The sequence below is a fragment of the Cololabis saira genome, chromosome 7 (assembly GCF_033807715.1).
Source record: "Cololabis saira isolate AMF1-May2022 chromosome 7, fColSai1.1, whole genome shotgun sequence".
In the NCBI taxonomy this organism is placed as follows: domain Eukaryota; kingdom Metazoa; phylum Chordata; class Actinopteri; order Beloniformes; family Belonidae; genus Cololabis; species Cololabis saira.
In genome coordinates, this window is record NC_084593.1 from 38,038,172 (window position 1) to 38,065,294 (window position 27,123).

Genomic DNA, 27,123 nt, shown 5'->3' on the forward strand with positions numbered 1-27,123 from the left:
TCCAATGCAACCGCTTCAAATCTGGGTGCCGTTGTTCCATACGTCTCAGAAAATTAGTCCTTTATTTTCTGTAATGCAAAAATGTTATACATTCTGGATTCATTACAAATCAACTGAAATATTGCAAGCCTTTATTATTTTATATATATATTATATATTATATATATATATATATTATTCTGGGAATCTCAATCTTAAACTGTAAACCATAATCAGCAATATTAAAATAATAAAAGGCTTGCAATATTTCAGTTGATTTGTAATGAATCCAGAATGTATGACATTTTTGTTTTTTTAATTGCATTACAGAAAATAAAGAACTTTATCAGAATATTCAAATTTTTCTGAGACTGTCCTGTATACGTATATATATATATATATATATATATATATATATATATATATATATATATATGTATGTATGTATGTATGTATGTATATATAGACGTATATATATATAGACGTATATATATTTGTATATATATATATATTTGTTTTATTTGATATTCATTCAGTAATTCGCCTTTATTTAACCAGGCAGGTCATTAAGAACACATTCTTATTTACAATGATGGCCTGGCAAGAGACAAGGACCACTTGGGGGGAAAGGGAAGTGGTTTAGGGAGTAAAACACAGTAAAAAGCCCATTCGATGTGGCGTCTACGTATATATGTCTATGGCAGTCACCCTTTCAGATACCAAAAGAAAAGTCTCCCCCGTTATGTTATTAGTGCGCTACCAAGAGTCCTGCTCCACAGTAGTTTCAATATGGCCAGAAATCTCAACAAATGTTAGTCATAGATTGTGTACCGCCATGTCCATCCATCCATCCATTTTTTTATACCTGCTTTATCCTCTACAGCAGGGGTCTTCATCCCTGGACCTCAGGACCCCCATGTCCTGCATGTTTTAGATGTTTCCCTGCTTCAGCACACCCTGATAAAAATGACTGTGTCATTAACAAACTTGTGCAGACCTGGATGAGGAGCTGATGACGACCATTAATTAGAATCAGGTGCGGTGATGCAAGGCAACATGCAGGACAGGGGGTCCCGAGGACCAGGGATGAATACCCCTGCTGTACAGGGTCACAGGGGTCTGCTGGAGCCTATCCCAGCTCATCACAGGCGAGAGGCAGGGGTTCACCCTGGACAGTTCACCAGTCTATCACAGGGCCACATAGATAGACAACCGTGCACACTCATACTCACACCTACAGGCAATTTATAATCATCAATTAACCTACTATGCATGTTTTTGGACTGTGGGAGGAAGCCGGAGCACGCGGGGGGAACCCACGCAAGCACGGGGAAAACACACAGAAAGACCCCTGCCGGGCCCGGGAGTCAAACTGGGAACCTTCTTGCTGTGAAGCAACAGTGCTAATCACCAAGCCACAGTGCTGCCCTACTCCCATGTCAACTTATGTTATATTAGGGAAGTACACTACTATCATACTCTGGTTTAAAAATTAGTTACCACTTTAGATTAACATCAACCCCATTTCATTATCTGTTTAACACAAACTAAGCCAAAAGGTTAGCAGTGCATGATAAAGTTAGTAACCTACTCCATGGTTTAATTGTGTCTTCTGGAGTTTCTTACAAAGTAAATCAAACTTCTCCAGCGTATTTGACACAATTCAGCCTGTTTTACAATGTAAGAACCCCCAGGAGATACAGGTGGATGCATCCACAATCTTCAATAGCAACCCGACAAGCAGACCACAGTTTGAGAGAATAAAGGGAGTCTAATCAGGTTGCAGTTGTCAGTGGTGGACAAGAGATGGAGTAGAAAGATCTGATAGATCGCTTCGTGGCATAGTGTGGGAGCAAATAATCTCATCTGAATTGTTTCAAACACTGTTTTCATCATGGTAAAAGTACAGGTGGTGGAGGAGTATACCTTGCTATTCACCTGGACAATAAACTGGACTGGAGATGTAACAAGAGGGGACAGAGCAGACTTTACTTCTTGAGGAAGTTCAGGTCCTTCAGTGTTTACAGCGAGATGTTGTATATGTTTTATATGTCTGTTGTGGAGAATCTCGTCTGCAGTCATCTTATGGGATAGTGGCACCAGAGCCAGTGACTTAAAAAAGCTAAAACAAACTGATAAAGTGGATCTGCTCTGAAGACTGGAGCCTCTAGAGCTGATTGTGCAAAAAGAGGTTGTGCCGTAAAATGAAAAACATAATGGCTGAAAATCCTCTCCAAAGACAGTGATTAAACAACAGCATCATCAGTCAGAGATCTGCTGTAACACAAGCCGCTACAGGAGATCCTTCCTGCACAGTCATAACCACATAATGACTCTATGGAGAAACCTAGACGATGTAAGTTACTAAAACATTATTGTGGCAGGGTGGAGGAGCAGCCACTCAGCTGATTGGGCACAGGTGTGCCCAATCAGCCTCTCCACCCTGACTGGTTACTTGAACAGCGGCTGCACACTAGCAAGGGTCTCTGCTGGGAGGAAGGAGATCGCGTGTGTCTGGGTGCAAAGAGGAAATAAAAAGTTTCCTGCACGAAACCCTGTGTCTGCTGTCCTGTCTGGTGACCCCTGTAGCACGAGCATTGCTACAATTATATTTCCCTTAACGATTAATAATGGATTATTTAATTGAATTGAAATTAATGGGTTAGCACGGTGGCTTGATAGTTAGCACTGTTCCCTCACAGCAAGAAGGTTCCCAGTTTGACTCCCTGGCCCGGCGGGGGTCTTTCTGTGTGGAGTTTGCATGTTCTCCCTGTGCTTGGTGGGGTTCCTTCCAGTTACTCCGGTTTCCTCCCACAGTCCAAAAACATGCGTAGTAGGTTAATTGATGATTCTAAATTGCCCGTAGGTGTGAGTGTGTCTGTATATGTGGCCCTGCAAAGGACTGGCGACCTGTCCAGGCGTACCCCTGCCTGCCTGTAATGAGCTGGGATAGGCTGCAGCAGACCCCCGTGACCCTGCTAAGGATAAAACTATGGATTTAATTTTAATAGCAACAATTTTTTATTATTTTTTTCTGAGTATCAATTTCTCACATCAATGTGGAGAAATGTTGTCCCACTCTTCTTTACAATGTTGCTTCAGTTCAGTGAGGTAGCATTACAAAACCTGAAATATTTCCTTTTTATTCTATTGCTAATATCTTGGTGTCCTTAAGATAATTGTCCTGTTGTAAGGTTAGGTTTCGGGGACGTGTTAGATGTCAGGTAGAATTGCATTTGACTCTAAAACAATTTGGTGCAAGGACGGGGTAATACTGGGCTCGGTGAGTGAAAGGTGTCCAGATTGTGGAAATGCAAAACAAGCCCAGATCATCACCCCTCCACCGCCGTGCTCGACAGCTGATACAAGATGTTTGTGCTAAAATACTGTTGATTTGAGGCGTGATGGGGAAAACATCTCTCATGTCCAAAAGACATTGCTCCAGAAGTGATTGGTTCCAAGTTTACAAAATAAAGCTGTCCTGACGTGTTCCTTGCAGAAAGCAGAGGCTTCTTCCAGACCGTTTCAAGTAAACTCACATAGCTGTTTGGAAGTTTTCTAACTGCACATCTTCAGCTTGTGGCATTTCACAGTCTGACCTTGGGGTGAACCCACTTAGATGTCCAGTTTGCATACCAGGTGAAGGAGAGGACGATGCCATCCTTTATCCACGACACAGGTCCTACTCTCGTCTGGACAACGGGAGCAGCGTGATGAGAATCATGTTCTTTGATTTCTCAGACACCATTAACACCGTCCATCTCCTCCTACTGAGAGACAAGCTGACCGAGGTGAGGGTGGACTTCCACCTGGTGAGACGGATCACTGACTACCTCACAGAGAGACCACAGTACGGTATGTCAGATTTAAGGACTGCACATGACACTGACGTGGAGGTAGTCAGGACCTACGGGGATCTGGGGGTGCAGTTGGGTTACCGGTCACCAAATATGGACATTACCCGCAGGAAAGGGACAGAGCTGTCTGTACTTCCTGAGAAAGCTGAGGTCTTTCACATCCGCAAAAAGCTGCTGCAGATGTTTACCAGCCTGTGGTGGCCAGTGTCCTTTTCTACGCTGTGGTGTGTTGGGGAGGAAGCTGCAAGAAGAGGGACACAGCACGGCTGTACAGAGTTCTGTGGTGCGGTGGGTAGAGCTGGACTCACTGGTGACGGTGGGAAAGGGGGCGACTCTGGACACATTATTGTACTTCTGCACCTTTAATGTTTGTGACTAATGTCATGTGCGACTGCCACTGGATGCCTTGAATTTCCCTCGGGATCAATAAAGTATCAGCCTATTCTTGGGAGCAGTGGCAACTGTATTGAATGGTTGCAGATTGCATGGAAACACCCTGAAAACTCTTCCCAGATCAATGAGTGACAACAATTAATTCTCTCTAATGAATTCCTTTAGTCCTTAGCACTGTGACGATAAACATTTGAATGCTACAGACCAGCAAACTAAAATGTTAATTCTCTTCCCAGGATAAGGAGCAGCCCGGCTACACTGATTCATCAGTATATTCACCTAAATGTTGTACTCAAGTACAGTTTTGTACTTTATGCCATTCTCTTCTGTTGTGCCAGCTTTAGTTGGTCTTACTTTTAAGATGATGCTTTTTCACAATGGATAATGCAACCGCAACATTGTTTGAGATTAAGTTTCCTTTGATATCCTACAAAAGCAAGGCATGGGTGAAGGCCACATCTGAAATTAAAAGATACATTTAAATGACCTTTTTCCTCTCTAATCCTTCACATGACTTTATTCTAATAAGGAATCTAATGTTCAAACAGCTTTTTAAACAATAGATTTTGGGTCTAGAGTCAGAACGCTTTGAAAAGTATCAAATCTAATGATTTATCTATTACAAAATGCAAATCAAGACAGAGTAGGACGTCGCTGGATTCAAACATTATCAGTTTTTCGTGGCCCACTTGGTTACGGGTTATAAGGAACTCGTGGGCAGAGTGCCCCGAGTATCTCGGAGAACCAGCTACAGAGCACCCGTAATTATACCCGTCTCCAGCGAGCTAACGTCCTCCTGATACAGCCGGATATTTCACATTTTGACTCATCAGTCTGTCGAACATGCTGCAACCTTTTCTGCACCTCAGTTCCTACATGTTCATGTGTATCTGGGTCACAAGGCCTTGTTTACGCATCGCAATTTTCCACTTCTGGCCAGAATGATCCCGGCAGTAGATGGGAGTAATAAGGTCCCTGTGGTTCCTACAGTAACAGTGGATAAAGGAGCAGCAGAGGAGCACACATTATTCTTTCTTCCTGGAAAGAAGCTGAGCTTTTTCTGAGAAAGAAAAATAACAAAATGGCACAGCTTTTCATTTCTGTCCACATCAAACGAGAGACAATCTTTAGTCTGTTTCTCTGAACTATGATTGCATGACTGACCGATACATCCAGTGTTTCCATTTCTGTGGGTTTCTTCACAAGAGCTTAAACTATCTTGATGCCGTGTTCTGTTTGAGGTCTTTGTCTGCGAGACCTTGCTGAAGTGGTGAAGTGGTGTTGTGGTTGACTCAGTCTCTGACACAGCTCCTTCTGTTTGACTTAATGACCGCGTTTCAAACGGCAGCTGAAGTTGTGGTGAAATCATGGACTTTCCCTTCTCTCCCCGCATTTTGCAATTTGCAAACTGCTAAAATAAATCATTATATTATATAAATTTGATACATTTTCAGCATGCTCAAGACAGTGCTGTACTGGACACAGACCAACACAGTGGCTGAGGGGATAAACTGTGGACATCAGTCTGAAAGGCTAATGAGGAGGTGGAGATCTCTGGTCAGGGTTGGAGGAAAATACAAATTGATTTGAGAAGAAAAGCATCCACCAGGCTCCCTGGTGAAGTTTCGCAAAATATGGCTCCCCTTCTTAGTTTATTATGATAGGCTACAAGTATGGAATTGGGATGAGCAATAATCTGAATTGGGTTGAGGACACACCCACCCCACCCCTCTCTCTCTCTCTTTCTTTCCTCTCTTCCCCCTCTATCTCTTTATGTTCCCATTTTAATTTGCAATTATTGTCACAATCTTACACTTATTTTTATTGTAGTGCTATTGTTGTTTTGTTTTTGTTTATTTGGCCGGGATATTTGCCATTGCCTTGATCCGTATGGACAGGACTGTTATGGAAACTGAAACCTGAACTGAAACCTTATCAGTGTTCTGGGATTTCTGCGCATCCAGCGCCCGCCTATCCCAGCTCTATGGGGCCTCACTCCCCCATCTCGGAATGTCTTGGACTGCCATACCTAGCCCTGTTCACATGTCAGGCTACAATCTGTGTACAATCTGTTTTTGTATTATTGTACTGTAGGGTTTTTGTTTTTCTTCTTCTCTCTGCACATCTATATATTATTTTTGTACAGCCATGCAATTGTGGGTGGGTTGGGGTTTAAAAGATGGCATATTTGATAGGGTTGGTTTTGATATCTGTTTTTACCATTTTGTTATTGACCAAAAAAACCAATAAAAAGATTTATAAAAAAAAAGAAAAGCATCAACCAGGAAGTAGACTTTTCTTTCCGAAAGCAACTGGGTGGTTTAAACAAGAAACCCTTCTTACATTTGCATTAACAACACAAATCAATGTTGGATTGAAAAATCATGATGAAAGTTTTCAGATTATTTTAAGATCAGGCAACAGATCAAACATTTTCAATCACTGAGAAGAGACAGCAGGTTTGATCAAAGCCAGTTTGATTGCTAGAAAAATAAAAACAAGTTATTTTATGTCTTCTTCCAGATTGAACTTAAAAGACAACTTTGTAATAATACTGTAATAACAGTCACTCGTCATAGGAGGTGAAAAAATTTAATAGCTGCAGCTGCAATGTTCAAGATTACAGAAGAAGTGAAAGACAGCTTTTTCATTTAATCGAAATATAAACTATGGGGCAATTGAACGATAAATACGAACAGACAACAGGGGAACATTTCCACGTCTGTAAGCATTTAAGAATCTCATATGACGCGCAGAAAACATCCAAAAGCTTTGCTTACACAAATATGTCATTAACACTTATATATTAAAGAGACAAAAAGAGGAGGGTATACCCATGTGTGTTTAATGGGGGATTGCTGCCCACGTTGTGACTTTACAACATGAGTTTTCACCAAAGTCTTCTTACACGAAACGGTACCAGGGAAGACTTCTGTCCCAAAACATATGAACACACGTCAAAGAAATGCTACACAGTCTTTAAAAGTGCTCTTAAAACACTTGACTTGATAATTCCTGGCAAAAACAGAATTACAATTAAAGCCATGTTAAAAAAAAAAAAATTTGGGAAATCTTATGATCATACAATAATTTTGAATTTGTACTTCACGCTAGCAGCATTTCTTTGAATAAATTACTCCATTACTTGGGGTGGGGGGTGGGTTGGGACGTAAAACATTCATTTTCAGGTGAAACGGGACGCCATGCTCTTATCCCGTATTCGGTTGCCACGTGTGCATGTGTGTAAAAACAAAAAGGTAGGATTTTCACTTCCGCTGTGCATCCTCAGGGACCCTGAGTAAACACTGTGACACAATATGAAGAATTAAAAAAAAAAAGACGAAGAGCAAACCATACAATCATACTTGAAAAGCTGTGGCCGAGCTTTCCTCACGCCTTGTACTTCTCCTTCCCTGTTTCACTAATGACGCAGATATGCTGAAAAGGAAAAAAGGATCGATGAGCGTTGCAGCATTCGATTGATTCACCTTATCTCCTACAGGTCGGACCCAAAAGTCAGCACACGGGTGTTTGTTTTGTTTGTTTGTCTATGTGAATACTTACATTTAGATCCCTAAAGTACTCGTTGTAGTCTAGCGCATATCCCACCACAAATTTATCCGGGACCTCAAATCCAACAACTGGGACAAAAAACAAAGACAAAAGAAAACAGCAAAAGTTAGTAAATAATATTAAATAATGCTGCTGTTAAATATCCTAATTCAAAATTCTGGCAACTTCAAGCCGTGCTGGTAAAAAACTCACAGTCCGGTCGGTAGCCAACACTTCGGGGCGTCCTTTTCACCAGCAGACTGACGACAGAGGCGAAACAGGTCATCAAAACGCTGAGCACGTCACAGTTTGTACGTGAAACAGCAGAGGTGAAACCAGCGTGTTACCTTGCTACTTTAACCATTTTGGGATTGTACTGTTTGAGGAGTTCCAATAGCGTCTTCATCGTCTTCCCCGTGTCGATGATGTCCTTGAAGAGCAGCAACAGAGGGGCTCACATTAGGAGTTTTGGAGGTAAGGGCCGTCTAATTCGTTAAACATGGAAAAATAAAGCCAGCACATACCTCTACGATCAAGACATTCTGTGGAAAAAGAGAAAGAGGAGCTTGTTTTAATGTACAATAACGTGATATGACACGGCTGCGTCTCTACAGTTAAGTAATAGTCATACTGAAAACCTCCCAGGGCATAACATGTGTTACTTTACTTGCTTTGCTTCTCTTTTCTCAGAAACAAAGTTTGCCTGACTTGTTTAAAAGCAATCATTTTTTTCAAATCTATACTTCTTAGAAACCTACGTCATAAAATTACGAATCAGTGAATGTTTCAGTTCATTAAAAAAAAAAACAAAACCATCTGTTTTCTGTTAGAAACTGCATGAAATGGCAGCAACATTTGTTGGACAACAGAACCAGAGCAGTGAAACAAGCCTCACATCAACTACGTTTAACCTTCAGAACACCGGTCCTCCAAACTTCTCACCTTGCCCGTAAGCGTAGACAGGTCGTCTCCACCGATCACCTTGATTTCGCCTGTCGACTGGTCGTTCTGTGAAGACGAGTGCGAGAGTGAGACTGCAGACTTCCCATAATACTTTACACGAGTGCAAAAATACCATAAAGGCACATAACATGGAGAAACACGGGGCTGAATGTTGTGTATTACGTTATACTGAACATGCATTTCTAGTTAAAATGGATTTCGTGTGTAATTAGGACTCACTAAATACAGTTTGCATCTCATAAAAGCGATTATACTACACAGTCAACATCCCGGGCCTTGTTATTCAAAGTTTAGGGTCTCAATGATTAAAAAAGCCAAAAAAATGCTAGGAATTGGTCCAATATCTGGAAAAAGAATAGCATAATTAGCAACTGTCCATGCCAAAGCTGCAACTGCAAGGCTCAGCTCGTTCTGATGGATAAGTTTCAAACGAGCGTCTAAAATCTAGAAGATGATTTCCACAGCTTCACTTCTGCCAGCCAAACAGGACAGAGGAAGTTGCACTAATTCCAGAAACTAATCCCAGGGCAGAGCCAAACGCTACTGATTCAGGTTCATTTGTTGGCTTGTTTTCAATATACAGAAAAACACTGCAATGAAACGGCAAAAATGACCATCCTGATGCAGAAAAGCAACCCATCTAATCAATATACGGCCGCTTTGCAGCTTCAACATTCTCGTAAACGAGCGGGCCGTTTCCCGATGAATGTTTCCGTGCACGACCAGGAAACAGGCTCCGCTCTTAAATGACTGAAATTTTCCTTTCGGGTTGAACGCGCCGTTCTTGAAGCTGCCTTCACGCACGTGTAAAAGCAGCGGCGTGCAGAACTAGCTCGTGCTTCATCCTATACTGACTGACTGCATTAACAGCACTTATGAACAATGTAACCACAGTATGAATCACCGTGGCGACGGGGTCGCACAATGCACAGAAGTGGAGTGATCGGGCCCACCGGGGAAATGCTGGTATGACTCACCGCAGACAAAAACTCAGATCTAGATACAATTCATGCCGTGTTCGTGATGAAGCAATGCCAGTCGTGGCAGATCATAAACCCTCGCCTTTTCTGCTTTTTTAGCTCCCCCCACTTCTGATTACTGGAACAGCGTGACCATGTGCTGCATTGTGTGCACGTTGCATGCATTGGAACATATGCATCTGTGTGCAAATACTCAAGACGGCAGTAAAAACATGGGCCTCTCGTGGGTCAAACCAAACAGAGATAAAGTGGTAGATTACGCAGTAGCTCTTGAGGCGGATGAAGTCCACCGTCATGGGGATGGACCGGTCACTGTTCCTGTTCAGGGCTTTGATGTAGTCCAGCAGGTCTGCGAAAAACTTGTACCCCCCTTTGAGCACGCACAGGGCCACGATGTGGTGTCCCCCCATCTCCTTCATGATCTCTCTGGCCAGCCGCTCTGTCCTGAGGTCACGTGAGAGGCAGAAAAACACGGAGAGGATAATCAGCTCACTTTTTCTGCTACAGTCAGCACAAGTTCTTGTCTCTATTCTGTTTGTGCCAGCAGGAAAAGCTGACATTTCTAAAGCACGCCATCTGGCTAACAGGAACAACAGAGTTTGTACATTTAACTACACAGTCCAAACATCCTCAAATGGTAAAAAGAATAATAATGAAGAACTGAAACAGTAACTGGTGTAATATAACCAGAAATGGTCTCTGATCATGTTTGGGAGCCTTTTTTGTGGATTTTTGTATGTTTCCAGCGTCTCAGATGACAGTTAGTGGACGTAACGGTCTCACAGTCTCACTGCTGGATGTGTGAGCACCCACCTGTCCAAGATGAGTCCATGAGGGATATAAACCCTCTCCAGGTCCGATGCGTAGTGCTTTGGTATGCAGAAGAGATCCAGGTCGTAGCCCTGCTCTTCATCGCTGATCTGACGGAAGACACAACACAGACGGGTGAGAGAGAGCTCTCAGGTGGTGTCACCCCGCTGACGGGGAGCAGTTAAAGGTGGGGGGCCTTTTACTGGTTCGGTGGTCTATCTGTCCCAGATCAGAGGACAACGCCCGCTCTGTACAGATTAACAAGCAACCAGGATCTCTGCCCGGCACCTGGCCGAGACAGCTGTCAATAACGGGGCATACAAATGTTCTTAAAAACAGGAGATGTCTGTCAACACTTTGGTTTCCATCCGGTGAAGTTGTCATGTTGTGTTTGCCCCTTTCTAACTTCTGCACCAATGACATTGTGCACATAGAAATCACTTTAATATTTACAGAATCAGGGCTCACATCGTCCCCCAGCTCCCGGGGTTAAAACAAGTCCCAGAAAACTGAAAGATCCAGTTGCTAACTGAAGGTCCCTGCAGCCCGTCCACCAAACCTGCAGTGAGTTTATTACAGGTAGGAATAAAAACGATATTAATTACATGACTCATCCCAGAAATCCTCAACTACTTAAGGTGAATGTTGCAGAGAAAAGGTGGCGGTCAGGTATGTTTACGCTTGTATTTCAGGGTATTCTATACAATTATATGATAGTTATAACACCTTTCATGAGTATACATATATACAAATGTGATATACAAAAATATTCAAAGCCCCAATCCTCCCCGTTTTAAACTTAAGCACATCCCTCAGCTGCAAGTGCTGAAGGTTTGATCCAAACAAACATGTCCAGACAGAAAGATGTTGACAACATGAGTCTCATCCTAGAATTTCTACATTATGTTTAATCCTATAAAGTCAGTATTTCTAATATTCACTCAAATCAAATTTCCTGCTCCGGGTCAAACAGCGTGCCACGAGAACGCAGACGGAATAACTGCAATCATGTGACGTTTGGGAGGTCGAGTCGCTCTCGCCGGGTGGTGGGAAATGTGTCAAAGTAGACTCACACGGCCGTGAGACTGTGTACATTCTGAATTACATCGGTGCAATGAAGGATTCACTGAGTAGTGATAAAAAAAATACCCTCCCTCATATATTAGGTGGCTATATGTGGATAAACCTTTACCTTTAATACCTTCCGTAATAAAATATGACAATCTGTTCAGCTTTAAACCCGTCAGTGAGCAGCAATAACGACCAGATGTCCTGGCATTTGGAAAAGATTAGTTTTCATCACTACTTACAAGCTTACTTTTAATCAAGGAATACACCGAATGTGGCGAACTAATCTTTTCATCTGGAGGAAAAACTCAAATAAACTGTACTCACACAAGATTTCCCTGGAAAAAGGAGTTTTGGGGCATGAGATGACCCTGTGGTTCGGTTATTCAGCTTCCTCATTTTTCTTCCAGCAAATGTTTACAGTCTACGTACCAGAACTGACCTTACGCAACCTCTTCTTGGAAAAAGACAGGGAGCTGGTTATTTATTTACCTATTCCTGGAGAGAGGCCATCACGGTGCAGACAAACATTCACATGTACTGAAGGACAGGAGGACCTTGTGCTGGGATTTTAATACATACATGTGTGTGTGTCTGCTCCACAATGAACCTCCCAAATCTCAATTTTAACAGTTTCATGGCACCAGCATGACCTCTAACTGTAATTTCCAGGCTGATTGCGTCACTAAACCTGTTTTATTTAGCAGATTGTATCACTGTGTTGCTCTCAACAAACAGCAACTCCACAAAAACAGCTTATTTTATTTATATATTTATTCTTTGTGATGTTAACAAACCCTGAGGACAATAACATGCCCCCTGAAGGCAAATACAAGCCTCCCACTTCCACTTCCACTCATCCTTTTACTCAATTTAGTGTCATGTTAAAGGAAAACGTCCATTAGCGCCCTGTATTATGGTCTGCTGAGTATTTAAGTTGTCTGGTTGTAAACAGACAATGATATTATTCTACATCCGGCTCACATTTGATCTTCTGGGTTCATCTCCAACAGCTCTTACGTAATTCCCGCTGAGCGTGGCCTGCACGCTCCGGGGCGCGTCCCCGTCCCGCGTGTGAGCGCAGCCGCCACGCGGACAGGTGACTGTTTTCCCGGGAACGAGCGGACCCTCCGGGCCGCTACTCACCACCACACAGGAGCCGGATGTCGCCATGTCGCTGCCCCGCCGCGCTGGAGCCTCAACGCCCTGCCGTGGCTCTTCTGCTGGAGGAGGCGGAAATGTGCGTGATGCAGCTGCTGCGTCGCGGGTGGAGGTCTCGCCGAAGATCCGCCGTACGGTTCTGCGCAGGAGCGCGGAGGGTCAGGGCTGGCCCCGCCCCTCCGGGACGCGCGGGAGAGGTGTGCGAGCGACCTCTGTTTTTATTATAAAGCCTACATTATGGTTCCGCACCAACGCAGAGCCTACGGCGTAGGCTCTGCGTTGGTGTAACGCGGAACCATAAATCAGCCTTAACACTGGCCATGTTTTCATTTCATTTCCGTGGTAGTATTTATTTTTTTACATACAGGACTGTCTCAGAAAATTAGAATATTGTGATAAAGTTCGTTATTTTCTGTAATGCAATTAAAAAAACAAAAACGTCATACATTCTGGATTCATTACAAAACAACTGAAATATTGCAAGCCTTTTATTATTTTAATATAGCTGATTATGGCTTACAGTTTAAGATTAAGATTCCCCGAATATTCTAATTTTGTGAGATAGGATATTTGAGTTTTCTTAAGCTGTAAACCATGATCAGGAATATTAAAATAATAAAAGGCTTGCAATATTTCAGTTGATTTGTAATGAATCCAGAATGTATGACATTTTTGGTTTTGTAATTGCATTACAGAAAATCACAATATTAAAATTTTCTGAGACAGTCCTGTATGTCATTTTCGTTATAGTAAAAATTGAGTTCTGCTGTAATACGAAATTACATTTATATTATCCACCTCTAAATATATATTATATTAATGTAGACTATACTCAGTACTCGAGTTGTAAAAAAAAAATCAGGGGGTATGGTGGTTTTATCATATGGGGACAGATAATTTGTGTTGATTACAAATAATATAATATATTACAAATAATAGCACTGACCAAAACACCTGCAGAAATACTGCAGGAATGACATAGCAGCAGTTAAATGCAGCCTTCTGTAAGCTTTAAATATCCACTGGGCTTACATCAAATACATCAAAACACAACAATAAAAAACAGTTTTCGGAACTTATCAATATGACTCTGTCCTTCACAGGATAAGTAAAACTCTAAATCCTAAGAATATTTGTCCTATTTCTCATTATAGTAAAAGAAATTCAATACACTTGAAACAAGACTCATCACTGGAAAAAACAACAATTTTCAACTGTTTCAAGTAGATTTTCACTTGAAATTGGTAGAAAAATCTGCCAGTGGAACAAGATTTTTTTGGCTTGTAATAAGAAGATAAATCTTGTCCCACTGGCAGATTTTTCTACTTATTTCAAGTGAAGATTTACTTGAAACAGGTGAAAATTGTCAAATAGGTTATTTTTCTGGTGATGACTCTAAATGTTGAAATAGCAGTAAAACCACATTCATTGATGAAATGACATAAGGGATGGAAAGGGGGGATGGCAGTTTTACAGGGGGGATGATTTTGACCGTTTTTATTTCAGGGGGGGATGCCATAGCCCCTCATCTCGAGTACTGGCTATACTATATTTTTAAGGTACTCTATCATGGACTGAGATGGTGCGGACATGTCCAGAGGAGAGATAGTGAATATATTGGTAGAAGGATGCTGAGTTTTGAACTGCCAGGCAGGAGGCCCAGAGGAAGACCAAAGAGGAGGTTTATAGATGTAGTGAAAGAGGACATGAAGGTAGTTAGGGTAAGAGAAGAGGATGCAGAAGACAGGCTCAGATGGAGGCAAATGATTGGCTGTGGCGACCCCTGATGGGAAAAGCCGAAAAGAGAAGAAGTTTTTAAGGTACAATATCATGCATCAGTATGTCCATAATAATAACATACAACTACAAAACCCTAAACAAATGTCTTTGAGATATTGGTCTACTCATGAAAGCAAAGTCACTCCTAAGGATCTACAGCAGTCATCTTCAGCGAGCCAACTCTCATCTACACAAATGGAGATCTATGAGGATCAATGGTTGATCTATTTTGATTAACATTTTGAAGCCTGCACTGCAATGTGAGGAGGTCCAGAAAACAGACATAGATGCCTCCACGTTCCCCACCATTTCTGTCAGGAGAGTTGAGGTGGTGGGTGTTTGGGTGCTCACCTGGACAACAGACTGGCCTGGAAATGCATCAGGGCTGTCGACAAGACGGTGCAGAGAAGCCTGCAGAGCTTTAAGAAGCCTAGGCCTGTCGATGCTGACGGCTGGATGTTGGATGTTTTCCATGGGTTTGTGTTAGAGTGTGTAGTTTAATCTGCTGGGGAAGCAGCATCAGAGCCAATACTGTGAAACTGAGAAAGACAGGCTCTGCGCTGGGGGCTCTGGAGCCGACTGTGCAAAGAAGACATTTCACAAGCTGCTGAACATAATGAAAACATTGCACACCCTGATCTACAGTTATTAATAACCAGTGAATTCAGTTGGAGACATCATTTTTGCCCACAGCCGACTCTTTATAATGACTTTGATTCTTTATCGTATAATACTGGATATTCACAGCAGTCATGTCACTTGTCTTTAGAGATAAATGCATTTTTTGAAATTAAGTTGAACTGAACTTTTCATACAACATTCACCTCGATACTTGTATGTTGTCGGATTGATCATCTGTAGTTTTACAGTAACAAGATCAAATTAATTCCTTCACATCAACACATTTCTTCCATACATTTGACACAATCAGAAGTCACATCTCAAACTAGAGAGCAACATAGCTGAAGGCAGGGCCTGAGTCTGCAGCTCCGTCTGCTCGGCCCTGGTGCTGCACGCAGCAGAAACGGTGCTGGAGGACTCTGAGCCGCGCTACCTGCTGACTGACAGGAACGCAGCTCCACCAGGAGAGCTGTCAGTCTGAATCATGGAGATGATTATGAAGCCCCTACACTAGTGATGAACTGATGTTTTAGGATGATGATGCATATCGCTACAGACCAAAGACAAAATCACCCTCAAGCTAAAATAAATAAAACTAAGGCAAGATTCCATACGTGAAGGTTAATATGAGAAAGTTGGAACTTGATTGATGGAAATATTGATTTTAATTAAGGAATCCCTCACAGAACTGTAGCTCATAAAAACCAGAGAAGTGCAACCAAATCATAACTGAGGTTATTCTGGTTCATGAGTTAACCTCGTGATTGATTACATTTTTTTTCTTTTATCTAAAAAAATAAAACACAGTAAAGCCATGAATTTTAGATGTTTTACAAAGTCAGTATGTTCTGCAACCGTTCTATATCTTATAATATACACATTAAAAGGCAAATACGGGTAGATACCATCAGCTATATGACGAAGCAGTTGGTTTAGTAATGCATAAAAGGTTTAATTGACAGTGGCACTTGAAAACCTGATGTTTTTTAAAGTGCACACAATTAAGTATGGAAATATGGCAAATTCATTATGTGACTTTTTATTATTCGTTAGTTTTAAACTGCAGCCTTCTTCAGCTGTGTCTCTTTTGCTGTGTCTATAAGTGAACTGCAGCTCAGTCAGGTTGAGAGTTCGACTCTTTACCTCCTCCACGACAGCATGGGTGCAGATTTCTTAAAAATGTAAAGAATCCTGCTATTGTCCTGCTTCATCTTCGCCGCAACGGTTTCCAAAGTCAGGACTGGACTGCAGATGTTTTACTTCCCAAATCCCTCCCGGTAAATGTTTTGGGAATATTCTGCCCATGACAAAATAGCCCACAAATAGATTTATTCATTAAATACACTATTTATATTGCATGTTAAAATAGCAAGTGGTACTGTATACCTCATCACTGGACTTTTGTTCATAAATGATGTTTGTGTCATTGCTTTTTGTTTTTTGTGCACAGTAGCTCCCAGTCACACTAATGGTTTATGATATGATACCGTAGCACAGCTAACAACATTACAAACTGTGACAGGTTGTCTCTTAAAAATGGGCTTTAGTAGCAAATTAACTTAGCTGTGGAATGAAGCTACAATTTAATTATCTTTTGAATTTTAAAGACAGTACTTTAAACTTTATGTACAGAAGAGACTTTGGAAGAAGGATCATGCTAATTTGCAGACTTACACATTTATAATGACCGAACATCCGCTTTAATATTTATATTTTACTCATAATAGCATGCTGCCGATAGAATTTAAATATGCTCAATAATGGGATTACTTTGCTTTTGAATCAGATGTATACTTTTGTCAATGTTGAGAACGCCAAATTCTGGAACGACTGCAACCGTCGCGTAGTGTAGACGTTTGGACTATGTGACGTCCTTCACTCTGAACCCGATCCTTCAGATTGAAACACCGTCACTACTGTCTGAACACACACGGGGAAAAAAAACAAACACTCAATTCACTCAGTGACATGTAAAATAAAATAATTTCTATTCCAATTGTCCATGGGTACATTTGTTGAGATACAAGTAACAGTACAAACAAAGTCAAGCGAACTCCTCTAAAGGGCTCTACTTTACCCTTCAGCAGCCAATATAAAAAAAGAAAGAAAAGAAAACGCCACCTTTAACAGTGGGAAACTCCAAGTGCATGCTGGCAAAACTCGTCACCATTTGAAATCCAGATATTCAAAAGTACTTATGATAATACCGTAGCAAAATATTACATATTGAGAAAGAAAGGCTAACATGAAAGAGTATTCTTAAGACATGGTTACGGAAACAAGGTCATTGAACTGCACAACTTCATAGAGACTAGTAACAAATGGACTCGTCTTAAAAGTGAGTCCTTTAGAGGTGGAGGGAGGGCGAGAATGTTGCAGCTTTCAGCAAGTGTGGTTCATGTAATAAGGGGGGATGATGGGCAGTGAATGACAATCAAAAGATCAGTTCTTCAGCTCTTATTGGGGGCGTTTGTCCGTGCCGTGGATCTTCCTGGGGCTGCAGCCGCCCAGAGCTCGGCAGAACAACACCAGTCTGTGAAACGCTCAGCAACTCATAAACGGGATTTAAAAAAAAAGACGACATCTGATGCACATTGGAACTTCATGTCCAGTTAGGGGAAGAAACCACGTGAAAGACTCGCGGGAGCTCCAGGACCAAGACTTTGTGAGTAGGCTAAGATTTAGTATAAAAAATATCTCCCCCATGTCTTTGACTTCTAATCTTCACCACCAGATCTGAAAGGGCAAACACACGTAGACACAAACATTTGCAGAAATGTTTAATTTATGGACCCTCTACTGCTGCTATAGAAAATACTCCAATGTTAGATGTTGGGTGTCCGGCTAAGATCATCGTACCTAGTTACCGTTCACTTGTGTTGATGGTGTTCCTCCGTGGTTGATCGCTGCCCTCTCTCTACTGCGATTCTCCCGCTCCTCGTCCTCCTCATCCCGCTCCTCGTTGCCGCTGTGGTTCTTACAATATAGTCTAAGAGAGGAAAAAAATTAAAAAAATTGTAATAACGTGTTGGTTTGTTTATATATATATATATATACACACACACACACACACACACACACACACACACACACACACACACACACACACACACACACACACACACACACACACACACACACACACACACACACACACACACACACACACACACACACACACAGGACTGTCTCAGAAAATTAGAATATTGTGATTTTCTGTAATGCAATTACAAAAACGTCATACATTCTGGATTCATTACAAATCAACTGAAATATTGCAAGCCTTTTATTATTTTAATATTGCTGATCATGGCTTACAGTTTAAGAAAACTAAAATATCGTATCTCAAAAAATTAGAATATTCTGGGAATCTTAATCTGTAAGCCATAATCAGCAATATTAAAATAATAAAAGGCTTGCAATATTTCAGTTGATTTGTAATGAATCCAGAATGTATGACATTTTTGTTTTTTTTAAATTGCATTACAGAAAATAAAGAACTTTATCACAATATTCAAATTTTCTGAGACAGTCCTGTATATACATATATCTCTCAATGCGCCATTGATGCAGCGATCAAAGTAGCTCTGTTTTTAGGTTTTAGGGTGTGGCTTTTTTTTTTTAATGCATGGATGCAAAGCACTTAAAAATTGCCAGTCACCATTTTCCCAAAAGTGGAAATTCTTCTTCGTGACTTTACACATTAGGTGGAACTTCTGTGATAAAGTGATAAAGGTTCCCAGCAAAGGTGTGTGAATAAAAACTGGATTCGAGATTATGTTATATATAATGACCCGATTGAGCCCTGAGGGGAAATTATTTGTTGCAGCAACTGTTTTTATTGAAGTTTCTTCAAAGAGTCGTGATAGATGGTTGTCGCCGGGGGCAGGAAGGATTTCCTGTAGTTGTGTCACAGCAGATCTGAAGAGACCTCTGACTGAAGACGCTCTGGTGTTCAATCACTTTCCCAGACTAAGTAAGAAGTTAATTTAACAAGAACATGATGCGTCAGGAAAAGCTGTCACTCTTTACTCCATCAATAGAGATTTGGGGTAATGCAGGGGTTGCACAAAATGGTGTTTCATTTTTCTTTATCTTAAAGTATGTTCAATCCTTAGAAGTGCCCTTCTGCGGTTATTTGTCAGCTGAGTTAATTCGTGAAACATCTAAATGCCTGTTGGTTGACCTGTGTGAGGGTCTGTGCACCTGTCCAGGTAGATGAACACACAGCATCAATGATGCTGTTCTCAACTGCCACTGTGAAGTAGCGAAATAGACACCAGCCATGACATTTCTATGTAAAATGTACTGTAATGGAAGTGTCAGGGAACTCCACCCAGGAAGGTGTTCAAGTATGAACTGAACATTTCAAAACTTCAGCCTGCTGGATCAACCGAGCCTCAAACGCTCCTTGAACAAATAGCTGCTCCTCGCGTTGGGAAACAAGAGCGTGGGAGCACGGGCCAGGTTTTAACACATCATTCGTTACTGTGCCTACATCCACACTACTCTGTAACTGATCCATAACTAAGTCAATCTGCATCCACAGCAGCTTTTCAGCTCCGTGTCTGAAAGTTCTCCCTTCATATTACACAACTGGAAACATGAATCACGTGGCCGTCCACGCTGATGGTACGCAGATGAGGGAAACAGGCTGAAAACTCCTTCCTGCAGATTTTTATAATCTCTTCCCTCCTACACATGTAGGCAGCTGAAACGTTACTAAATACAGACTCGTGGTGCATATCACCTAATAATAATGATGATAATGATAATAATAACCAAATACTCTGAGGGTCATTTGATGAGGTATCCATCTGTCACAGGCAAACGTCAGTCAGACTGAGTTGGTTAAAATCAAAATGTTGATAGACATTCAGAAAAAAAGCGCATCATATCCATGAAAAAAAGCTGGCCTCACCTTTAACTCTTCTTTTACCAAAAATATTTTGGGGGAAAAACAAAAACATCCCAACTAATTTCTGTTCTTGCAGATGCACAGCACAGCATGGTACTGCAGTGACTGATCTGAAACAACTGCGCCTCGGCCACAAACATGTTTTTTGGAGTCTTGCCGGACAGATTCTCTCACAAATGTGCAGTTGGAAATCTTACAAGATTCCCTCTGTCTCACAGGACTGCTGCTCACTGCACAAACACCACTCAGTTACAATTATGCCAGACTTCATTTCCCGAAATTTTGAAAGAAAGGCAAATAAGGCATTGGCCATTCATCATAATAAGATGCACTAAATGAAATATATTAAGCAGCACTCATGTTCATTATCTAAAATTTGTTGTAATTACTTAAATGGTGGAATTCAATTGTATAGAACTGCAACTTTACCCCCAAATACCAACTACTGAAGTGAAAAAAGATTTGTCAAAACCCATTTATGAAATCATAACATTTGTGGAATGAAAGCCTGCAGAACTTGATCTCACTTGTAAATGCCGCGGGCCATGTTTTCGATGTACTTGGCTTTGTCCTGCAGGCCACAGTGATAGTGATAGGTCTTTACACACGCCTTGATTTCACACCCAATGGTTGCACCCAACTGAGTACACAGTGTGCATTTCTGTAGGAAAAAATAAATAAGAAAAAAAAGGGAGAGAGTCAGTCAGCTGGATTAAAAAAGGACATATGAGCACCGCTGTTTTATTTATCTTCCCACCATTCTTTTGCCCCTCTTGATTTCCTGGATGACCGTTTTCACATCAAAGTTTCCGAATTCGGCCCGTGACGTAGTGGTCAGCTGTACTGTCCCCGAAGAAAAGAGCTAGAAAAGATGGATAAATGACCAGGAAATGGAATTAATGTAGTTTAAAAAGCAGATTTGGGGTGTAAACAGACCCTCAGGCTGACTAATCCTACCATGCACTTGTAGTGTGCAGCCACTTTCTTGGAGTTGTCTGTGTGCAGCATTCCTCTTGTTTCATTCTCTTCCTCACCAGCATGGCAAAAGCCACAGCGCTGGCCGCTTTCTCCTGGGCTGGCCCGAAGGGGTGACCTGTCCCGCTAGAACACAGCAAACCATTGAGACAATATTAACCACGCTCACATATAGCAAACAGGCCATTCACATCAGTTTGGCTGCATGTATTTACATGAGAGGAGCTCTCCTCGTCTGCAGCCTGCGAGGAGGCGGAGCGGGTTTCTTCTGACTGCCCACGAGATCCAACCTTGGCTCGCCCCTTTTCAAACCTTCCCCGTCCCCGACTTTGTGGAGGTGACGAATCTGAATCATTAGCCACTCCTTCCTCTTCATCTAGAGAGAAAAGCACAGCCACACTCAATACAAACGTTTCTGATTTGAAGTAACGCTACAAACGAGGTTCATGAAAGTGAACTGGATTAAAAGCAGATCAAAAATGTAAATCAAAATTAGTGTCGACTGTAATTCAGCTGATATGGGGAACTGCTGCACGAGCACGTTTTTGTGGTAATACTTTCATTTATTATGCAACATAATTAACTGAAGCAGTAAGTGCATCTCAAAACAATCAAATCATTTCTCTTTGTTGTTTGGATTTAAAATCAAGCTCAAAGTCAAAAAAGCAGCAGACAGAACATTTCAAATAACTTGCAGGTATAACAGATAGACATACTTTACCTTGAATGTCATTCTGAGAAGCATCACGATGTTTCCGACAGTAAACACTAGGGGAGCAAAGGAAGGCGAATTTCATTTAAATGAACCCGATGCTGTAGTTTCCCCAGCAGCCCATAAATGTCAAAGTCAAACGTGTGACTACAGCTTGATTTTGTGGCTTTTTACATCACTTTAGTCATGTTACCAACACATGGAGTACCGGATGGATGGATGGATGCATGAATGAAATAATCCTTACAGGTGACTTACAGGTAGATCCCCTGTGAGGCATTCTCTTTAATCTGCGCTTTATCCTTCAAAGCACAATAGTAGTGATACGTCTTCCGGCATGTCTTGACGTCACAGCCAATAGTTGCACCTGGTCGGTGACACGAAGAACACGTCTAGCCAGAGATCACAAAGAGATGCAAGTTTAAGGACAGGTTTGAAATTATGTGCGTTTGCGCTTGTGAATAACTTTTACAAAATAATTCACTATTAAGATGCGCTCCCAATTAAAATGTCAGGATAGCATTCAAATACACCAGAAACCTTATATATTAAGGCACGCCAGAGAGTTGCAGGCAGCTACTATACATCCTGTTAACATTCAGTGAAATATGTGGACATCACATCTGCTTTTAGACATTTTGTCATCTTTTAGTGCAAGATATTTTACTGGACACAATCTGATGATTGTGATCTAATACAAGAGCAGGATCAGATGTGTTGCTAGCAGCTAGTATCAATATCTAAGTGATATACTAACGCAATAAAACATAACACTAAGCATACACAGCTATCACATCTGTAACAAAACTTGTGCTTGAATAAGTGAATGCTCATCATAAAACAGTATCACGAAGGGTCATCTTCTGCATGTCCTCAGTTTTATGAAAAAAATTAAGATGTAAAACAGAATTAAATTAAAGTGTTAAAATCTCAACATAACAAAACTGAACGTTACTCTCAATGGCAACTTGATTACCAATTTAGTTCCCCTCTTGATCTCCTTTTTCACATCTTCAATGGAAAATCCTCCAATGTTTTCACTCTCCGAGGGTGACGAGACCAGAGCTGACGAGAAAAGCTGCAGAGGACATTTATAAAACCAAATGTAATAGATGCTGTATAAATACAACTGAAAGGAATTTAACTCAAATTTACATTTTTTGCAGGATTTCACCTCACTACTGTTCATACTTCTTTTACTAAAGAGACAATGGCTTTTGATCATTTATGAAATACATAAATTATTTTAAATCCCACAGATCTACAATATCATCTTGACTATATTTCATGTTTTTCTGTATAAATATGTATAATTACTATGGAGTTGTGAGTGCATATATGTTAGGAACTGCTAATCGGTGTGAGAGGCTGACAACCACTGCTCTCCTCACCATGCACTTATGGTGGGCTGCCACCTTCTGGCTGTCAGACATCAGCAGCTGACCGCACTCCTTCTCCCGGGTGGTTTTGCAGAAGGCACATTTGAGCAGCCGCGATGCAGCCCCTTTCCTCGGTCCTGACATGGCCAAAGGCTCTCCCACGTGCCCAAGGGTCTAGATAAAAATAAATAACACCACAGAAGTGAGAACAACAAGTGAGCTCTGATTTACAAGGTTGATAAACCCCTTCCAAAAAAAAGAAAAGAAACAAAGTAGTTGTTAAAATGAGAAACCTCCTCTTAACTATGTAAATAAAACTGCTTCAATGCATATCTATTTATCATACTCATGGCTCATACCTGAGTCAACCTGGATTCAATCCGGCCAGCAGATGCTAACACCACGGCATTGCAGGTAAAAAGAAAAATGATGACTCTAAACATTTACAACAACAGGCTGCTGATGTGATTACAACATATGTAATGAACGGTGATTCTGACCATGATGCCAAACATCCCCAGCATGTTTAATTATTCAAGACAAAGTTGTTCTTTCCCATCTGAAAAAACTAAAAATTAGTGCTATGAAATAAGGATTAAAACAGTATGGAAATTAAGAAACTATTAGAAACTCTTTGCCAGATACAGCTGGAAACTAATCTTACACTCAACTTGGAGTTATTTCAAACTAGTACACTAAATCACAACAGAGCAGCTCTGTGTGAGACCTGCCAAGTCTACAATGGACCACACATTTACTGCAGGCCTCCACAGTTTGGATGTCAGATACTCACTAACTTAACTTAAGATAACTCAAGTATGGATGAATCCTAATGTACTGCTTAACGTAATAATGCAGTGGTTGAAAATCCTTGCCAAACCCAAAATTGAGTAAGATGCTGATTCTGTGAGGTAGTCGGTCAAAAATACTTCTATGCTATAAGTGAAATTGAGTTAAATAACTAAAGCCTGAATCAGATTAAGCTAGAGAACGAGGGAAAAAACCCCAGAATAGACTGTAACCCGGTGGTAACCAGATGTGGTGCATCCCAGGTTACTTCCAGTGTATTACAGTGTACTCCACAGCAGACAAAACCCACATTAAGTAGCTTTTCTATAAATGATGCATTGCATTTCCTATTTAGCGTATAAACTCTGCACCATGTCTCACCTGCTTCACACTGAATCCACTTCTCCTAATTAACATCACTGGGCTGCAGAAAATGATTTGTCTGTTTATGTAGGGGGGTAAAATCAGAATCAGAATCATCTTTATTGGCCAGGTTCAAACATTGTCCACCAAGGAATTTGACTCCGGTAATTTCTCTCTTTAATAAACAAATGTGGTATTTCTTGACATATATACAGAATAAACATCTAAGGTGCAGCAGTTTGAGGTAGAGAAAAAAGGACAGCTCTGAATAAAATAACCTATTTACAATTATACAAAACAAATTATACAAAAGAAATACAAAAAGTGAGAGGTGCAGCAGAGTGAGGCAGACATGATTATTACCGAAGGTGCTAAATGATTATTATTGCACTTGATTGGTTACTCTGAGACTTAAACATCAAGATTACGTTGGATATTTAAATAATTGCATTCATCCAGTACTAAATCTCCCCGTAATTCATGCAACATTGGTTGCAAAACCTTGACTGTACTCCTCAGAGTAGATGTGTACAGTAAGCCAAACCTCCAAATATGTGCGGCCATACTGTTCTTTTTATTAGATTAGAATTAGATTTAGGTAAAAAATATTATATTCAGTCCTATTTGTTTAACAAAATGCAAGTGGATGTTTTAAAAACGCACACACAATAGCGTTGAGCTGCGCCGCCTTGATTGAGCCGTTCCAGCCCTGATAGCAGGGCCGGGCTCCAGTCTGCTCCACTGCGGCGCTACGGCGGCGGGGCTCGGCGTGCTGCCGCACAACCGCCCTGGAAACACCGACAAATACCCCCCAGTTCTACCACCACTACCCTTTATAAACCTATAACACCACGGCCAAACGCTACGTGGAAATGCGAGGCTACATTTGTGACGAGAGCAAACGAAAGCCACCAAGAGCTGCTACATTTCTCGGACAAAAGTTTTGAATTAAAGGGGGTGTGTGAGTCTCTTTCTCCGCCGAAGTGGCTGAAACTGAGAACTATTTTCCCTCTGAACCCCTCACCGCCCCGGAAAACAAGAAAAATGCACCCAAGGCCTGTTTTATGTGGGGGAATAAGGGGTTGGTGGTGGGAAACTTTGAGTCCAGGTTTGTGTTTCTGCTGGAATCACAGGCTGCGATCATTTCCCTTTAACCGCGGGCGGTGATGGAGCCGGCGCGGTCCCTGCCAGCCCACCAGCCCGCCATCCGAGACGTCTCCCCGGGACCCGAGCCGCGCGGCGGGCACGCCGGCCGGGCGGCCCGGACCCGCGGCCGAGGCCACACGGGGCGGTGGGGACGGCCCGGCCGCGGACAGAGGCTCACTCCTTACCTGTTGATATGAGGTTATGGAGCGGAAAAGGCAGCAGAAGGAGAAAGCGTGTCCCGGGCAGCGCCAGCTCCTCCGTCCTTCACCAGGGATTGTGTGCTGCTTTTCCTGCGACCGTGAAGCTCGCTCTGCGGCGCCGCCACGGCTTCCGGTCCGGCCTTTCAAAATAAAGGTCGCAGTCACGCTAACGTTATGAAATGTTTCTCCAAGAGTTCCCATGGGCATTATTACCTAAATGTTGCCCAATAACAATATTATTTAATTAAGATTTGAAACGGAACATATTCATCTTTGACATTCATTATTGAGTTTTTATCAGAATCAGAAAGAGAATCAGAAAGAAAATTATTGCCAAGTATTTTAACACACAAGGAATTTGTTGTGGTGAGTGGCGCAATACAAAAGAGCAAATAATATTAAAAGAAAAAATGTACAACATGTTGTTTACTTGTCTGCACTCATATTAAATGGTTAATACCATGCTGGTAAGAGCCTATGGCATATATATGTGTATTGTTAATATATTTATCTCATTAATACATTTACATATACCGCTGCTAATCCAGGACACGAGAACACACATGGAGGTGCACGTCGAGTACTGTAAATCTGAAAAAAAAAAAAGAACAGAACAGACACGAAACAGACACGGAACCGGCAGAAACACGAACAGCAACCGTCCCAGGTCCTGAGACCCAATCACAATCTAGCTAAGCTAGTAGCTAAGCTACCGCAATTAACTAACCCGCAAAACTACAGAGCAAGCATGCAGGTGAACGAGCCGGTGTATATGTCTATATGTGCATGTGTATATGTCTGTGTGGCTATGTGTGTGTGTGTGTGTGTGTGTGTATGTCCGTGTGGCTAAGTGTGTGTGTGTGTATGTGTGTATATGTCTGTGTGGCTATGTGTATGTGTGTATATGTCTGTGTGGCTATGTGTGTGTGTGTGTATATGTCTGTGTGGCTATGTGTATGTATGTGTGTGTGTATATGTCTGTGTGGCTATGTGTGTGTGTATGTATACACACACAAAACCAACATGTTGGTTTTAAAGTGCCGGAGTAATGAGTCTGTACAAAGGTGACCTAGGATGTGCGTTAATGTAACGCATAAGGTCAGAAGTGGGGTCTTTACGTTAATGTGACGTAGAGTGGGGAATCCCAATTTTTGTTTTTTATTTTGTCTTTCAGAGTTGTTCCAACAACAGTGTCAGAAATACTCCTTGATATTGGTGAAAATAAGGTTGTTGGTATCAATGGGTATTTGCTTCCCTGTAATTTTCATAAACAGAATACCCTTTTTTTTGTTGCCCTAAAAACAAGCCTCAGAAGGTTTAAAATACTGCCTTGCAACTTCCTGTTTCAAGTGTACAGAAAGAGATAACCAATTTTTAATGTCAACCATATGTTTTCTGAAAAGGTTGTTTCTCAATATCCGTGCTTGTCTGCACTTGTGTTCTTGTGTACTTGCATCTTTTTCTTCATACTGAGCACA

The 27,123-nt window shown here is 41.5% G+C and overlaps 2 protein-coding genes across 3 annotated transcripts; both read right to left on the reverse strand.

The window, feature by feature from the left end:
• Positions 1–6,805: 6,805 nt before the first annotated feature.
• On the reverse strand, positions 6,806–12,920 carry hprt1 (hypoxanthine phosphoribosyltransferase 1). Of its 2 annotated transcripts, none has more exons than XM_061725836.1 (9): positions 12,749–12,920; positions 10,538–10,644; positions 9,985–10,168; positions 8,724–8,789; positions 8,306–8,323; positions 8,129–8,211; positions 7,995–8,041; positions 7,794–7,870; positions 6,806–7,667 (listed from the first exon to the last, which is right to left on the reverse strand). In XM_061725836.1, exons 1-9 carry the CDS (start codon positions 12,773–12,775, stop codon positions 7,620–7,622), a joined length of 657 nt encoding a protein of 218 aa, XP_061581820.1. In that variant the 5' UTR covers positions 12,776–12,920; the 3' UTR covers positions 6,806–7,619. The 2 variants fall into 2 exon arrangements, with proteins under 2 accessions (XP_061581820.1, XP_061581819.1); XM_061725835.1 differs by lacking the exon at positions 12,749–12,920 and adding an exon at positions 11,930–12,016.
• A 4,207-nt stretch (positions 12,921–17,127) lies between these two features.
• phf6 (PHD finger protein 6) lies at positions 17,128–25,773 on the reverse strand. Its single transcript, XM_061725834.1, has 11 exons — positions 25,631–25,773; positions 23,160–23,321; positions 22,745–22,846; positions 22,027–22,160; positions 21,778–21,824; positions 21,272–21,432; positions 21,039–21,182; positions 20,839–20,943; positions 20,609–20,742; positions 18,023–18,152; positions 17,128–17,899 (listed from the first exon to the last, which is right to left on the reverse strand). Exons 2-10 carry the CDS (start codon positions 23,289–23,291, stop codon positions 18,023–18,025), a joined length of 1,089 nt encoding a protein of 362 aa, XP_061581818.1. The 5' UTR covers positions 23,292–23,321; positions 25,631–25,773; the 3' UTR covers positions 17,128–17,899.
• Positions 25,774–27,123: the final 1,350 nt, after the last annotated feature.

What these genes read in the sequence shown, in the direction of transcription:
- hprt1 (XM_061725835.1), bottom strand. Translation starts at nt 12,001, where the DNA reads ATGAGGAAGCTGAATAACCGAACCACAGGGTCATCTCATGCCCCAAAA. An exon ending in TGTTGGCTACCGACCGGACT is followed by an intron (nt 7,871 to 7,994) that starts GTGAGTTTTTTA and finishes TTTTTGTCCCAG; the next exon opens with TTGTTGGATTTGAGGTCCCG. An exon ending in AGTACTTTAGGGATCTAAAT is followed by an intron (nt 7,668 to 7,793) that starts GTAAGTATTCAC and finishes TTTCCTTTTCAG; the next exon opens with CATATCTGCGTCATTAGTGA.
- phf6 (XM_061725834.1), bottom strand. Translation starts at nt 23,291, where the DNA reads ATGTCAGGACCGAGGAAAGGGGCTGCATCGCGGCTGCTCAAATGTGCC. An exon ending in ACGAGGAGAGCTCCTCTCAT is followed by an intron (nt 21,183 to 21,271) that starts GTAAATACATGC and finishes GCTGTGTTCTAG; the next exon opens with CGGGACAGGTCACCCCTTCG. An exon ending in TCAAGAGGGGCAAAAGAATG is followed by an intron (nt 20,743 to 20,838) that starts GTGGGAAGATAA and finishes TTTTTCCTACAG; the next exon opens with AAATGCACACTGTGTACTCA.